The 18253-nt window shown below is 36.4% G+C and overlaps 1 protein-coding gene across 1 annotated transcript in view; it reads right to left on the bottom strand.

Moving 5' to 3' along the window:
* The window catches only part of LOC108988016 (auxin transport protein BIG), a 28755-nt gene extending 14853 nt beyond the window's left edge, over positions 1-13902 (bottom strand). The window contains exons 1-4 of the mRNA XM_018961098.2: positions 13466-13902; positions 12974-13080; positions 8743-8908; positions 2558-8649 (exon numbers count right to left, since the gene is read on the bottom strand). Coding sequence (XP_018816643.1) covers positions 2558-8649; positions 8743-8908; positions 12974-13080; positions 13466-13733 — 6633 coding nt within the window. The 5' untranslated portion in view covers positions 13734-13902. The remainder of the gene's footprint in view (positions 1-2557; positions 8650-8742; positions 8909-12973; positions 13081-13465) is intronic.
* Between the last annotated feature and the right edge of the window lie 4351 nt (positions 13903-18253).

Consider the following 18253-nt stretch of genomic DNA (forward strand, 5'->3'; position numbering starts at 1 on the left):
ACCCTCTTTCCCCAAATCCGAGTTTTCTTGACTAGGCTCCGATTTGGTCTCTCCTCGCTTTGAGTTCAGACTTCAGCCAAGGCTGGGTGAGAAATTATTAGTCTTCAGAGAGAGTAGCACGTGCTCAAAGGTGAAATTTGAAGGTGGAATGCGTGGGTTTCTAGAAAAATGGATTTGATAAATGTAGAGGGTAAATATTTCAGTAGTGGAAGAGGGGTTTGAGGAGTTGGAAATGGGTTTTATTAGGGAAGAGGTTCAATGCTCTTTGACAATTTTTTGCAAAAGATAAAGAGATTTTTCTTCTAATGCTCCATAAATTATTATTTTTTTATAAGTAAACAATTTTATTAAATAATGATAGGCATAGCCCAAGTACACAAGAAGATATAAAAAGGTACGCTCTATCTATGTGGAATCAAAGAGACAAGTCATGCAAATCGAGGCCATTAAAGTCTATAGCTATGGCCCATGTACATAAGGTTCTAAATAAAAAAGCTCTTAGTTCCTCTATTGAGCACTCCTTATCTTCGAACATTCATGCATTGCACTCTCGCCACAGACACCACAAAATACAAATAGGGACAATTTTCCACACTGCTTTGATTTGTCTAATGCCTCTTGAATTTGTCCAGCTGGACAAAAGTGCATCCACCATAGCGGGCATGACCCAAGCTAAGGCATCGTTTGCTTTCACAAAACTTTTCATCTCATCTCACCTAATCATTACAACTTTTCCAAATTCTCACACAAAATAAAATAAACAATTCAACTTTTTCAAATCCAAGACAAAAATAATATTAAAAAAATATATTTTAACAATATTTTATTCAACTTTCAACTTTTATCTCATCTCATCTCATATTCGAAAACAAACGAGGCCTAAGTCTAATCCGCTGAACACTTCATTCCATAATACTCTAGCAATCTCGCAGTGTAGTAAGAGATGATCCACAGTCTCACCGGAGTTCTTACACATATAGCACCAATCCACTATGATCACCCTACGTTTCCTCAAGTTATCTGCTGTCAGGATCTTACCCAAGGAAGCTGTCCATGTGAAAAATGCAGCTTTGAGAGGCACCTTATGTCGCCAAATCCTTCTCCATGGAAACTGATTATTCGGCGAGTGTGTGTGAGTCTTATAGAAGGAGCGAACCGAGAATGTATCTTTGTCTGTAGGTATCCACCACAACATATCAACTCGCTGGTTGCTCGGTTTTGTGGAATACAATAGACTAAAAAAATCCTCAAAACTGCCCACTTCCCAATCTTGAGCCGCCATATTGAAATTGATGTTCCATTGAACTTGCTCCCCCGATATCACCATGAGATCAGCAATTGAATCTTCCTTTTCACATGCAACCCGGTAAACAGAGGGGAATAGGTCCTTTAGAGCATCGTTTCCACACCATAAGTCGCTCCAGAATTTAATCCTAGAGCCCTCACCCAGAACAAATCTTGTGTTTCGAGTGAAAACCACCCATCCTCGCCTGATACGCTTCCATACTCCCACTCTGTGAGCCCCATTCACCTCTCTAATGCACCAATCCCCCCACAAACCTCCATATTTGCATGCAATCACCGACTTCCATAGGGCTTCTGGTTCCAAATTATATCTCTACATCCATTTTTCAAGTAACGTCCGATTAAAAATTATCAGATTTCTAATACCCAACCCACCAGAGGAGATTGGGGAGCATACCTAGTCCCAACCAACTCCATAAATTATTATTAAAATTACATTTTATTTTCCCTCCTAAGAATAGCAGCAAATTTTTTTTGCCTCTTTTTATGAGTACAGCCGTTAAAACCAAATCAGTGGCAACCTAATTGGGCAGCTTACCTCCCTCTGAGGCAGATTCAAGACAGCCATGGGACACACACCATTTGTTTTCAAGGTAATTAATTCCATTCAATAAGCAACATACCATTTTAGCAAATTTGACACTTTTGGAATAGAAACACATTTGAGACTTAAAACCATGTCAGTTACAGGAAGATGAATTTAATAAGGCTGGAGATGGCAGTACCACCATGTCCCATCCCTACACGTCGTATCCCTAGTCATTAGTTTCTAAACTAAATAATCACCATAATATTTCTGATGATGTCACAGGTATCTCCTGTGGTTCTCCAATTTTCAATGACCTACTACCCGAGACAATGTAGCACCACTTGCACAAGCAACTTCAACATATTTCGACACCATCCCACCCCCACAATACACACACACACAATCAAACAAAACAAATTAATAAACGATAAACTAATTATCTAAACTAAAAAGCTTTACTTGGGCTCTTGCCCATTCTTATGATCAATAAAATCTTGTTTACCAATAAAAAAAATTATAACGGAGTAACTGTGTAAATGTATAACAATAATAACACAAGGAGGCTACAAACATAAGTAAAGTATATTACAGAATGCTCCCATGTAAGTCAATTATGTCTATCACCATATGAGAAAGAAAGAGATATAGAAGAAGCATATATAAAAAACCACAGATGAAAATAGGTAAACACAACACAATAAATAGACTGTAAAGAAATAAAACCTTAAATCCTGCAGGGCTGGGGCTCTCTAGATAGCCATCCTCAGATGATAAGCTCTGCTTAGCTGCATCAGAGTCGCCATTTCGGACAGCATCACCGCCCAATTTCACATCTGCTGTAATGCACACTGTTTTCTCAAAAAAATCAAGTGGGAATTCAGGATTTTCACCAGCATAAGCTTTATTGCTGAGGATACCAGAACCCAATTTTTTAACCTTCTCTGATGTCACAATTGCACCAGCATCAACTCCAGCAGGGACGTGTGAGTATATCTGAAGGCTTCCATCGTCATGTAGGACAAGACAATGGATTTTGTCTTTGGATAAAGGCTTGTAAGCAGTAACCCCAACTATGGGTGAGGTTGAACCCACTGCATGCCGCAGGTTTTGTGCAATTAATTCATGAGGCCCCATGGACATAGCAAGTGCAGAATTGGATTTCACACTAGAGAAGCAAACAAATAACCCACTGCCAACCAGCAACTCTTTCCAACGATGAAGTCCAGCAGGCCGCAACTTACCATCTTGCTCCTCATACACTGAAGATACCTCAGTTAAAGATGTTGCACTGGAACTTAGCCGACCAATCAATGTTGTCCCATCTTGGTATGATATGAAAAGTAATTTATACATTGATGAAAAGTACAAAGAGGAACCCTTTGCATGAATTTCTTTATCCTGAACACATACAAGTTCCTTCAATGGTGTGGCCCCAACATTACCTTCCACTGACAACTCTAGCCTGAATAAGCTGCCACATTCTGAAAGAACAATAAGAAACATCTTCCCATGGGAAGCCAAATAAAGGGTCGCATCCACAATAATGTCATCATGCAATGTGAAGTAGTGCAAGGGACTGATGTTGTCCTGTGACAGATCATATATTTTGATAAATCTGTTGGTTACCACCATTAACTGAACCTGAGAACCTGGAACCCAATCAACCCGCCTGATATATGCACCTTGCAGAGCTAGCTCAATGGCAAGACGGTCAGTCACTTCACCACGAGGGTTCAAAGTGAGGACCTGGCAATCTTCATAACCAGCTACAGCAAGATAGTTCTCTATGACTGAATTGAAAGCAAGATGGACAATTTCAAAGCGAACAGCATTCTTAGAGAGGGGCTTAACAATTGTCTTGTCTGCTGTTACAGGTGCAATGGTTGCTTGTCCAATTAACTGCCCAACATCAAAGATTGCAACTTTGTCACCTTCTCCAACAGCAAGTCGACCTCGAATACTGACACTGAGCAAGGATTTGACAAGAGAACCACTCACTAAATGTGATTTAAGCTCCTTAGCATTTGAATAGTCAGCCTTTATTTTTAGGTCCAGTGATCCACTTTTATATGCCTTTTTCAACTGCAAGATATCGATGCCATAAGAAAGTACCTTCTCATCGCCCAAATTGATTTTCTTATCTTTTGAAAGGTTAGAGTCTCTTCTGCTAATTATAGAAGGCAATGACGATGAGCAAAGGTCAAGAACCCGACCCTCAATGTCAAGCTCCTCTAGTAGCAGTGGAATCCTATCCTGAAGCTCTCTTGGAATAGATAACCCGAGGGAATTATCAACATCTGTATTAACATCTTCATCAAAATCTGAATCACTATCTGGCAGCTGATCTCCATCCTCGGTAAAGGGTAAGAAGGACTGAAAATTACTAGAACCTCGAACAGGAGTAACACTACTTCCAGTGAATTTGCGAGGCTTCAAGCACTGACAGTTGCTACCCCTAACACCACCAGCTCCACAATCACAGAAAAACCTACTTGAGCGAGAATAAACAACACGATGACCACGATGGCAAACTTTTGCACAGACAGAGCAGCAACCTTTTGATACAGTCAGATCACATGTATAGCAAAAATACCAATGCTGTTCCATGAAATTGCTGCCACTGGATGTAAAAGTGCATACTTTAGATGCCAGGGCCCTTTCGCTGTTACTATCCTCTTCCTCATCCTTGTCTATGCTAGCCACCTCACCATCAGAAGTCCCATCATCCTCATCTTCATCAACAGATGTTGCATCACATTCAAGAGATGAGGACACCCCTTCTTGATTAGCAGAAAGAACCAGGGTCTCAGAATTCTTCCCTGATCCTATCAGCCTAGAAGCCACAGATCCCATCCCAAGGGTATTGCTAGACAAAGACTTTCTAGTATATCTCTCTGGCATATTCTTACCAGACCCACAATCAGTCAAGACAGTTCCAAGAAAGCCGAACAGAAACTTTAGCCCTGCAAGCAAACGTTCTTCACCAGCCAGCTTCTCCATCAGCATTACTGCCCTTTCTAAAAGCAATTTCATCGACGTCTCTCCTCTTGAAAGTTGAACAACAAGATGAAAGTAAGACTTGGCTGCTTGAATATCAAATAGCAAAAATGCAGTATCAAGTGAAACCAGCGCAGCTTCAAAAATATGACTTTGCAGTTCTCTTGATTGCAACACAGAAGGAGAAGATACAAGGCACAAAATAAAATTCATGGTTGATTCTCTGAGTGAGACAGAACTTCCTTTTGCACAGTTAACCACACCCGAATCCACCATGATGCAACCTAAAAGCCTTTTCTCCAACCATTTAGACAGGCGAAGTAAATCCATGCTGAGGAACTTATTTTGGATGTTTTGTCTAAGACCAGGACACAACTCTCCTGATAAGAGATCAATAAAGAAAGAGAGCGCCTTTATATTAACTGATTCGGAGCAACAGTCATCTAGTGAGTCAATCAAAACCAACAAATCACCATGTTGCAACCCATGAAGATCCTTCACCCATTCGGATACATCTTCCGCACCAAGATAAAATTGGAAAATGACAGACTTCGAGGGGTCTTTCCTGAGGCTATCAATTGTATCAATAGCCTTTGTAATTACCAGTTCATAGATATCAGTATCGCCTACTCCTCTGGCATTGATGTCCCTTAAAAGAACTTCAATGTGCTTCAGTAGAAATAAGTTAGAAACATCTGACCCTTCGAGCCCCACATTTAAGCTGTGATAAATAGCTTCACACTTTGCATGAATGCTTCCAAAGATCCTATCAAACTTGACAGTCATTACCGTATCAAGAATCTGACCAAGTAACTGAGTCTCCAGGTGGATATTTCCTCTTACATCTTTTATTCTGAGCAGCCCATCTAGAATGTAAATGATCCCTCGAATGGTAAGAATGCAAGAAAGAAGGACCCCACTAGGAGTTTGAAGATTAAAGGGAAAACCATGCAACACAAATTCCCAGTAGGCCCTGGATAAAATTCTAATATCCCTTTTATCAACAGTAGCATCTAACTTCAATAAGAGATCAAGAACAGGCTCCAGCTGACAAGCATCAGTGCGACTCTTTTCAAGGAGTTCATCTTGGACACACTTGTCGAATCCAGAATGCTTGAGAAGCAATAGACGTGAAAAAGTATCACCGTTGTTCTGGCTATTATCAACCGTGCCTAGGAAAGCTTTCTGATGGACCTGTAAATATCTTTCCAACATGGAAGTCAGTAGAGTGATCAGCATTTCAACTTGACCAGCTTCAACAATGGAGCAAATCAGGGCCTCAGCAGAAGTTATATACTCCTTGTCCCTAGAAGTGTTTTCGATCCATACAGGACTTGGTCCAGGAATTGCATTTTTCATGCAGTATCTCCATATGCCAACATTAAGTAAGGAGAGCATCAGTGACAGCCAAGAACCATTTCTAAGGAAATCCCAGCCTAGTTCCTCAATTTCTTCAGGTATGTACATGGAAGACAATTTCTGCAGCAGCCCAACAACTACTCCAGGGACATTAGTGTCCTGGCCAAAGGCATCGTGGTGCCCTAAAAAAGAGTGGGTAAAGAAGAAAAAATGCGCCATATCAGATAAGTCCAAATCCTGAGGGCCAGCCAACAATTGAATCAGATTGCCTGCTGCAGTGCTCATACTAGGATAATCCCAACAAAGAACAAAAACATATCTTTCAACAATGAGATCCTCAATTGATGCAGCCTTTTTTCCTCTCCAGAAGCCCAGTATCCTTGAGAAGGTCACAAAAATATCATTCCAACTCAAGCATAAGCCATCAATGGCATCATGATCCCAATATGGTGAAGTAGGAAGGGCTGTAATATCAATCAGTTGATTGATCAAGCTACTGATGGGAGGCTCTTCAACACATGTACTGACCAAATTATTCAGTGTAACTGATGACCAAGATGATATATGACCGTTGATGTTATTATGTAGATGTGATACAGAATGGGGTGCTTCCCTCAACTTGGATCGCAAATCCAGAAGCAATGATGGAGGGCAAGTGCGCGGATAAAATATCATATGACGAAGCACTAAAATCAACCTCGAAACTATCAAGGCCCAACATGACAACTGTGTGCTGTTAAGACCTGAAGTTGGAACATCAATTGCTCTTAAGGAAGAAAATATTATGTTCGCCAGTGTTGCCTTTTCTCCTTCAGAAGATAAGTAGAATGCCATCAGAAGAATCTCAATATGAAAAATAGAGGGAAGGGTCTGAAGAAGCTCCTTGAAGTTAAGACACTTTAAACAAACAGCATTTGCCTTCTCAACAACAAAAGCCACAAATCCTCTATATATTTGGGTTCTGAACAGGCTCCCAGCCAAACCCACCCGACAGAATAGAGTGTGAGCTAGCAAGTTTAGAGTCCGATCATTGTACACAAAGGTATCATTTTCAGCATTCAGAATTTTCTCAACAAGGTACTCTTCAAGGGAATCAGACAAAGCATGGCGTGTGAGAAGTTTGTGCAACAGTTCAAAGCAAAGTTCATGAATATTCCCCTTTTTCTTCTCTTCACGTGAACTGCCACCACCATCAGAAGTCCTGTCTTCAGGGTAACAGCCCTGACAATTAAGTAAGGAAAGCAAAATATCAATATGGTTCCTGCTGAGCTGTCTGCAGCCATCCTCATACATGGATTGATGCCGTTCAGGAGAGAATATGCTCGCCTCAAGAAAGCTTAACATTTCTGTAGCAGCTTGAATTGCGATGATGCTATGGCTGGAACTAGAATTGATAGCAACAGGTGGTTGATCATATCCATCTGTAGATCCCACTGAACGAGCACTTTCAGAAAAAAGGTCACCAAAAAGGGCTTCATCCTCATTGCAAACTGAATTTTCAAGTTCAGGGGTGGAACTAGTTTTTGGACAATTGGAAGACGATCTCTCCACTTTAGGCTTCAATTTTACTCCTTCAGAATGAAGGAAAAAAATAAGCTGCATCAGATTGTCCACCCACTGATTAGCTGGAGGGAATACCAGTTTCAATAATTCTTCAACTGTATACCTCTTAAGTAAAGGAACCTTCTGAAAATGAATATGACAAGAAGGGGAATCAATCAGCAAATCAGCAGAACCGCCACTAATTCCTTTTTCAAACTCCTCCCAATTGAGAGCCTGATGTGTTTGCTTCTCAATATCATGAATGAGTTTCAATGTGTAAAGAACACTGCGAGGGAAAAAAGCTAGTGGAGGCTTTGGGTTAGCCATGGAATTGTTGTATCTCCATACAGAAGAGTCCAAATTGTCCAAAACAGAAGCGACAATACATGTTTGAATATTCTGCAAAACACTGCTGTTGCAGAAAATAACCTGAACAAGCTGAAGAAACTCCTCCAACAGCGATAGAATCAAGCTCTCAAAACTACCCTCAACAGCAGCATGGCTACTTACAAATTCAAATGCAGGTCTAAACAAACTCGGCAATACATCAGCAAAAGAAGCAACAGCACGCACCAATTGAGCATCATATTCAACATAAGGAATTTCCTTCGCAAGATTTCCAAGTAATGCCAAAATTCTCGAACAGAATGAGAGTCTCTTGCTAAAATCTGTACCCACCATCTTCTCATCAGATATATCTGGGATTGCAATTAGTTCTTTGCAGAGTAAAATCAGACGCAATATGCATCCCACATGAGCAACAGCAAAATGCTGAGACAGAAATATCAGCTTGTTCAAATCTTGATGGGAAGCATGTGCAATGAATCCAGAGGTCTTCCTATCAGGTTGTATGCACTCAGAAGCTAGTGTCATATGTAGCCGATCAACCAGTTTCTCTTCTAGTGAACAACTAATACCTTTTAAGACAAATATGAAGAGCACATCAAGACTACAATGCAAATCACAATAACATGACCACAAGAGATGATTAAGTTTAAACACAAAAATACCTTGAAGACTGCATTTATTATGATTATGCATATCAATGCCACCACAATTACCGCTAACCATCGGCAACAAGTCTGCCAGGCTATTTACTGAACAATGCAGCAATGTGTCAGATTCTTTATCCATTCCATCTACCAACACAATCTCCAAAAGCTGTACCAAGTTATACTGAAAAATAAAAACAAAATGGTAATTATCAACATTTAACCAATAAAATAAAATAAAGAATACACGCATGTATAGCTGCACAATATATTTCACCAGTATGTTGAAAATAGTCATTGTGAAACAGAAATTAGGAAGATAACAGGCAACGGGGAAAAAAAGGTTGATAACAACAGCTAATCCCTCCCTCCTTCCCCCATCACCTTCTCCTCCCACCCCCCCCCCCCCCCCCCCCCCCCCCCCCCCCCCCCCCCCCCCCCCCCCCCCCCCCCCCCCCCCCCAACCAGTGCCTCCTGCCCTCTCTCTCTGAGCATGAGTTAACAGGTGTTGTCAAAAAGGTTGCATCTTAGGTAGTCAGGCATCCACGACAAAGTTAGTATTGATCAAGTGAAAGATCAAATCTGACCAAGTAACCAACCAAGAAAATTAATGTGTATGGCTGTTGCATATCCATCTCCTGTTGCAGCTACTACCCTATCCCATGCAAATCAATTATGAATTCTATTCAATATCCTTGTAATAAATTAATCCGATCAATGTTTCTGTGGTCCAATACGTTAAAAGTTTGATGAAAGCATTTTTTGTGAAGTATGTGTTCTTGTCTGCCCAATATTTGAATCATATCATGTTGAATGTCCCTTTTTAGAATGAACAAGAAGGAGTTTGAACCATTCAATATGCCGTTCCCAACAATGTATAGGATTTACTGTGCATGGGAGGCATCAGTGGCGAATTCTTGGCAGCTTTCCGACGACACTAGACAATGGAACATCATCTTTGCTCAATCAATGAACAATTGGAAAGCTGAGATGTTTTTATCATTCTTTAACCTCTAGTATTCTATTTAAGGACGAGAGGTAGCATTGAGGATAGGATCTCATCACGCACAAGGCAAGTTTAAGAAGTGCCTTAATGCTACCTTTAATGCCCTAATCCACAAGACAATTGGGGTTATGGATGTTAGGGGTTTTCATCCTATACTTTTATTAGATAGTGTGTATTAAATCATCTCCAAAAGTCTAGCCAATAGGTATAAATATTTCGTACCTTAGGATGTATGGGTCATGCCCTAACAAGTGGACTTTTTTATTTTTTTATAAGTAAAAATTTTATTCATCAAATGCAATAGGCAAAGCTCATGTACACAGGATGTATACAAAAGAAACACCTAAATACATTCTAATACTAGGAAAATGAGGACAAAAACTCATGGACGACCCCTCCATTAATTACAATAGCAGAAACAAAAACACATAAAATTTCCAAAGTTCTTCTACATTGCGTTCCCTATTATTAAAACATCTCTCATTCCTTTCCAACCAAATGCACCACATAATGCACAAAGGAATCATCTTCCACGCAGCTGCCACTTGAGAGCAAGTATGAAGTCTAGTCCAACATGAGAGTAAATCTACCACTGATTTTGGCATAACCCAGGTCAGTCCCAATTGTCTGAATATTCCCAATTGCTGCTGTCCATACAAAAAATGCAACCTTTGACGGAACATGAGCCTTCCAAATACTCTTCCAAGGAAAAAAAAATGTAACGCTGATCGGACAACATCTTATAATATAATCTAACAAAGAACTTTTTAGACGTTGTACATCTACAGTACATTTGATCCCTCTCGTGTCGTCTAATATCCACTGAATACAACAATCTGAAAAAATCATGAACCTCCTCAATTTCCCAGTCCTGGACAGGTCTGAAAAATCTAAGATCCCAATGCACCTCTCCATTAGAGTAAATCATCAAATCTGAGATTGAGGCCTGTTGATTAACAGCCAACCTGAAAACAACCGGAAAAGCTCTAAACAGTGCATTCTCACTACCACCTGATGCACCTCAAGCTCTTCAAACGGCCTCTCTAACCAGCTTGCTGTAAAAGAATCCACAACCTCAAAATTCAAGCCATCAATTTTAGGTCTCCAATCCGTCATCTCAATTAGGAGAGCACTATAAAACTGCACAACATGATCTTGTATCTCATCAAGTGTAGAAAGCACATTATTATCAGCTTTAATCACCACAATAGCATTGTTACGCCTATGAGAGTTAGCCATTTTATGAAAGAAACTGGTGCACTTATCCCCCTCTTTAAGCCATAGACCTCTCAATTTCTGCCTCCAAGATATTTCTTCCATCAAAAGTACCCTCTCAAGTTCTAACACCACTTCTTTCTTTCTTAACAAAGACTCCTCATTTTCCCCCTCAACCTCCAAGGCTTGTAGCTCCTCCCAAAGAGATTTTTCCTGCTGGTCTACATTCCCAAATACTTCCTTGTTCCACTTCTTCAAATCAGCCTTCAAAGCTTTGAGTTTACTTGCCACAATAAAGCTAGGAGTCCCCACAAAATGATAAGAGTGCCACCAGCTTCTCACCTTTTCTACAAAACCCTCAACTTCAAGCCACATATTCTCAAATTTAAAATAAAGCCTACCCTCATGAATACCCCCCCATAATCAAGTAAAATGGAAAAGTGATCAGAACAAACCCTTGGCAATCTTTTTTGACATAACTCCAGATAATGAGTCTCCCAAGAAGGAGAGACTAACAGGTGGTTCGTAAAATCCCCTTAGTAATCTAGATGTTTGGAGGATGGTTTCTTTGTGTTTAACGTGGTATATTTGGGGGTAACTTAATGCTTAAACCTTTGAATATTGTTAGAGGACAATGTAAGAATTAAAGGCCATTATGTTCAATTCTCTTTATGTTTAGATGGCAGCGTACAAAAGCTTAATTTCCTCTAGCTTTCTAGATTTCATTGGCTTGTGTTCTTTTTCTTCATCCGTCTAGTTGGGCATTTCCTATTGTATATTTCAGATATGCTTGGTTTGCACCCCTTTATGCATTATGTCTAGACATCAAGTCATAATTGTTCTAGCATTACTTCTACTTGGATTTCCTTCACCTCTCAAGGTAGTTACTCCTTTTTACTCCTCATGATAGACCTTGTGTTAGTAGGTTGTGCCCCTATGTGACTTTAATAAAAAATTAAGCAAGTTTGGCTCTTCTGGTACAGTTTTGACATTTGATATCCATACCTATCAAAAAATTTATAAATAAATAAAAATAAAAAAAACCCATAAATGTTCAACTTCTAATGCTTGTTACTAAAACGCCAACAGGCAAACTACCAGGTTAAACAAGCTTAATAAATTTTCTTCTATTATATGATACCAGCATGTGATTAATAGAGGGAAAAAAAGACAGTTGAGAACAGTTTCACTAGTGACATCTCAAAAGTATGAAGTATCAGTGGTACATACCCCTGCATGTGACCAAAAATAACACTGCAGAAAATAGGATCTGTATAGTACTAATAAGTAATGCAATGTGCGAATTCTTCAGGATAAATCCATGTGAAACAACAAGGTTGTTTTGTTTTTTCACATATGCAGCAGCAAAGAAAATGAAAATGCATGAACAGAAAATATGCATGATAATCCAGAAAACCACAACCAGCAGAGTATGTTATAACAGCAAAACAGCAAAATAGCCATCAAATTACTGAGCAACTCCCTAATACATACATTGTAGACAATAGCTGAATTCATAGCAGTGTTCGTAAGAGAGTAATACAACCCTTTATTAACATGAAAGGATTGACATCTCTAATGAAATAATCCATTTCCTTAACATGCAAAATCGAACTACCGTAACTAAAGCCGCCGCCACCAGTAGCAGTAGAGTATGTACTAACAACAAAACAGTAACACAACCCTCAAAGTACTAAATAATTCCATAATACATACCCTAAAGACAATGGCTGAATGCATGGCAGTGTTCATAAGAATGTAATACGACCCTTTAAATAAACAATAAAGGATTCACATCACTTATGAATTAATCCATGTCCTTAAAACACAAACATTAAGCTACAATAACTAAAGTTATTATTACATTTTTTCTAAGCTAAAGCAATTACTACATAAAACCTTATTACACCAACTTAAACAACTTTGTGAAACAAAGCCTACACTAGAAATTTTAGAAGGAATGGATATGTAAGCAAACAAAACTTATAAGATCACCCCCACGTGAATTGCCAAAGAGGCCCCACAAACCTGAATACTTAAATCATCGCCATTGAATTCTGATTTTTCCAAACAAGATACAGCAAACTCCAGCGACTGTTGCACCACGGCAATGATTAATCCTTCCGCTTGCTCCACTATTCAATTCAATTGCAACGGACAAAACATAAAATTAAAAGAAGCAAAAAATACTTTCAACAGCTTCATATCAATTACTTTGAATCAAAAAGTAGCAGTTCCGCCTTCACTGGCGTAAGCATAACTCAGCAAATTAAAGCAAAATAAAAAAGAAAAACGAAGGAATATGATAAAAATTGCAAAGATAGAAAGGAACTTCTAATAATCCATCTGGACTTTTATCGTCTAAAGTAATTTTCTCACTTCCTGAATCATAAACCGCTAACTGATCGCTCCGACAAGAAAGAAGTTTCCAGAAATGCTCACCAAATAAGAAGCTATTAGAACTAGAGCAAAACCGATACTCAAGAAACGAAACGAATAAAAAAAAAAAGTGAAGCATACGTGACAGAGATCGAGAAGCGGAGGCGATCGCAGACGCAATCGCGCAAAGAGCTTGAATCTGCGACTGGTTCCAAGATTGGAGCCGCAACCGGGCGTCGGTTCCTGCCTCGACGCCGCATTTAAGGAGCAAGTAGAACTTCTCGAGCGCCGGTCTGATCGAGTCCTCGGACCGAAGCTTGTGGAGAAGATCGGTAGGGGAGAGGGGCTTGGAGCCGGAGAAGAGAGCGTCTGCGAGGTTGGCGAAGAGAAGACTCTCGTTGTCCGCCATGAGGAGCGAGACGATCGAGAGTGAGACTAGTGCATGCGAACTTTAATTAAATGGTGTGGTGTTGTGTTGGGGAGGGGGAGAGGGGGTGGGGAGGGTGTCGAAGTGAGGGTTTATAGAAGATGGAAGGAAGATGAGTCTGAGCCCCTGAGGCGGTTGTAGAGAATTTTATGCATTGGCCTAGACTTCAAAAAAAAAAAGTGGGTTTTGCTTTTCTTGCAAGAAATAAAAATACTAAAGCTAAAGTGATTCCTTTTCTTTCTTTTTTTTTCATTTTTAGTATTTACTTTTGAAAAAAAAAAAACCCTCACGTAGGAGTCTAGGACAACCTACGGGCCCCCCCAAATGGTCGGTCGAAGTGAATTTTTTTTTCCTTTTCTTCTGCTGAATAGATTATAAATAAAAGAACACTTTAAACATTTTCTTGACTTTCGAGTCGATAAAATTGTTTTCATTCATGAATTAAATTAAAGTATAAAATATCAGTTTTTTTTTATAATTTGTAAGGAATAATGCTATAGTGGCTCCCGTTGAGCTTTAGCATGGATTCTTTTATATATTTTTTTAATTCCTTTTTTATATGGATGTTTTTAATAATTTTAAATATTTTGAAAAAATAAAAAATATTTATAACATCATTAAAAAATATTTTCTTAATCATAAAGTTTTTATGATTTTTTATTTTACTTCATGATTAAAAAAGTATTTTTTTAATAATTTTTTTTCTGATTAAATAAGTATTTTTTAAAGATATTCTAAATTTATTTTATTTTTTAAAAATATTAAAAAAATCTAAGTCAAAATAACTTTAAAAAACACATATAAAAAAATACATAGTAAAACCAACGAGAACATGTGGCTCTAGCATTATCTATTTGGAATACAACGTAATTATATTTCTTTCTATCTGTACATACATAAATATTATGGATTAAAGAGATTTATGTCTCATTTGTTTATATAAATCATCTCATCTCATCTAATTATTATAATTTTTTTAAATTATCATATAAAATATAATGAATAATTTAACTTTTTCAAATTTTAAAATAAAAAATATTATTAAAAAATATTATTATAACAATATATATTTTATTCAATTTTCATTTCATTTTCTTTGTGTAAACAAACGAGACATAAGGTCTCATTTGAATTTAAATATGAATTGAGATAATTTTAGATAAATTGAATAAAAAATTATTTTTTAATATTATTATTATTTTAAAATTTAAAAAAGTTAAATTATTTATTATATTTTATATGAGAATTTAAAAAAATTATAATGATGAGATTAAATGAATTTATAATCCCTAATGATTGTGTTTAGATGTTCAATTGAATTGAGATAAAAATTAAAAATAAAATAAAATATTGTTAAAATATTATTTTTTAATATTATTATTATTTTAAAATTAAAAAAATTAAATTATTTATTATATTTTATATTAAATTTTAAAAAAATTATAATAATTAAAAATAATAATTTTTTATCTTTATCTTCACTTGATTGTGACGCGTCAATGTCACTGACTCATTGGCACCCGAGCACACGGCAAGTATTTTCTAGGATGGAATAATTATCTTCCAAATTCGATCCCTAGCTAGTTAACTAGTGATTTTTTCTTCTGTCCAGTTAAAATAATTTTCATTTTTTGTTCATTCCCACGTCGATCCAAAAGGAAACTGGGGTCTGGATCACTATTTTTAGGTCTCGTTTGAATTCGAAAATAAATTTAAAAATAAATTGAGATGAATTATAAATAATAATAAGATAAATTATAAATAATAATAAAATTTATGAGTTAAAATTAATGAATAATAATAAATAATAGTAAATAATAATGAGATGAGTTGAGATGGATTTTGAATCTAAACCAAATCTTAATCTCATACTGGACCGATCATACAGATTAAGGGTGTAAATTCAAACCAGTAAACAAGAAAACCGGTCCGGACAGGTCCGGTCCGGGACCGGTTCTTATAATGTGAAAACCAGCCAATTCCGGTCAGGTTTCGGTTTAGGAATTTTTTGGACCAGACCGAACCAGACCGGTTGATAAAAAAAATATAAAAAAAAAATATTTTTATATATAAGTTTTATACAAAATATTATATATATATTAAATATTAATATATATACGTTTTATATATAATATATAATTATAAATTTATACATTAAATGTTAATTTATAATTTCATATATATATTCATATATGAAATAATTTCATATTATAATTTATAAATTATTACATTAAATGTTAATACAATATATAAGTTTATAAATAATACTAATAGTCTAATATAGACTATAGACTATAGTTATACTTATAATTAATATTAAAAATTTTTACTAAAAGTTTATAACTAATACTAATATTAAATATATAATTTATAACTAATACTAATATATAATTTATAACAATACCAATAGTCTTAAAAAAATCGAAAAACCGGATCGAATCGGACTAGAAACCGATAAAACCAGAAGTACCGGTTTAAGAGGGTAACCGGTGCGTAATCGGTTTTGAAAAATACAAAATCGGTACATACCGATTCGATCTTAGATTTTGTTTAAAACTAGACCGGACCGGACCGGTTACACCCCTAATACAGATCAACATATATTTATTCATAGGTTTTTTACGGCCGCGTGCAGTCGCAATTGAGTCATTTATATATTTTCCTATATATAAAAGCGGCAATGTAAAAAGCAACAATATTCTTTATCTCACATTTTTCTCTAAATTTGCCATTTCTCCAATATTCATCCGATGGACTGCCATGAAAATGCTTATTTATAATATTAACAATAAATAAATAAAATTCTACCATGAAAAATATTCAAATAAAAAATAAGAATAATTAGGGAAATGATGAATAAGATAGCTTCTAATTATTCAAATTTTAAGTCGGCAAACTAATAATAGACTGTGTGGCAGACACGATCAAAAGTGATATGTTCTACAAGATAGCAAATTTCCATAATTTCTAACCACCCAATAGAGCCTTGCACAGGAAAAAAAACTAGAAACCACTCCACAAAACCACCATAGTCTCCTTCTCATCAATCCACATTGTTGAAATCAATCACCGAAAACACTAAGGAGAACTCAGAACACCAATCGGTGACTCAAAAACTGTCGACTTTGATTCTGACCAACCAAATCCACCACGCACGATGTTCCTTTATTCTTTGTAAGACGCTGTCGATTCCTCCCTCTGTTTTCTTCACTGTGTTTCTCCATCCAAACAATGAAAAATAAATAATCTTTTTTTCACTATAAACTATTGTCGCCATCAATCTCGACTCAGCCACTAAGAATCTATCGTCCTCCGTCCATTCTCGACCGACCATCCACATCTACCATCACACCTCCATTTTTTTCTAACGAGCTTTAAATCTTGTTGTCGCACGACTTTCCCTTCTCTAGTGAAGGCAAGGGCGGCTCATTGCCTAGGCAAGTTAGACCATTAGCTAAGGCACCCCACACCTCTATGGCCTCTTAAAAAAGGATTATTAATGACATTTTATTATAAATAAATGCCCTTAAATTCTCAAAGTAATAATATTGATATTCTAATTATTTAGAAAATAATATAAGATCAAGGCCTCCTGGAAGAGATTTTCTAAAAAATATAAAAATAATTTGAAAAATAAAAACATCTAGAAACACTGTTCTTGATTAATTAATATAAAAGTAATTAACCTTATTATAAGTTCATATAAAAAGAAAAACATTGTTAGTGTAACTAAGAAAAAACTAAATTAATGAAGATCAACAAAACGACTTACAACAGTTAGTGTATAATTACATAATTAAGAAAAAGTGAAAAATTGTAGTATTTATGTTCAATATAATAGTTTATTACATTATTATATTAAAATAAATAAAAACAAAGGCTAAAGCTTGTAGAGTTTTTGACGTAGGCCTCAATTTTGATTACGACCCTGAATGAAGATGTTTTGGTTCTTTTAGTTTTTTGTGACTTATTTTTCGGATTTATCTTTTTGATTTTTAGCTTTCCTAAAAGGTGTATGTATGCTTTTTGTTATTACAAAATCACCCTTCAACCCCATGGCCTTAGAATTTAGTAAAAGTTTATTGAATAATCGTTTTGGTGTAATTACATTTGTGCCCTTAAGTGTGCAGACAGATCGTATGTTTTAACCCTAGGTCATTTACATGAGCTGTTCTTAGATTTTAAATAGGACTTATATTTTTAAATTAGGTTGGGCCTAGATGTACATCCATAAAATCGTTATGATTAAGGTCTGGTTTGGATTCACAATCTATCTCAACTCATTTCATTACTATTCACTATTATTCATCAATTTTAACTCACAAATTTTATTAATATTCATAACTCATCTCAACTCATCTAAACGAGGCCAATTGGGACACTGCTAATTGAATAAATATTTGGCCTATTGATCTATTTTTTTTTACAGAAAATATGCAAGAGATTTAAAATATATTTTAAAGTAAACTATTGAGCATTAAATTTATGATTAGCCTATAGTA

This window comes from Juglans regia, chromosome 1 (assembly GCF_001411555.2).
Source record: "Juglans regia cultivar Chandler chromosome 1, Walnut 2.0, whole genome shotgun sequence".
NCBI lineage: Eukaryota > Viridiplantae > Streptophyta > Magnoliopsida > Fagales > Juglandaceae > Juglans > Juglans regia.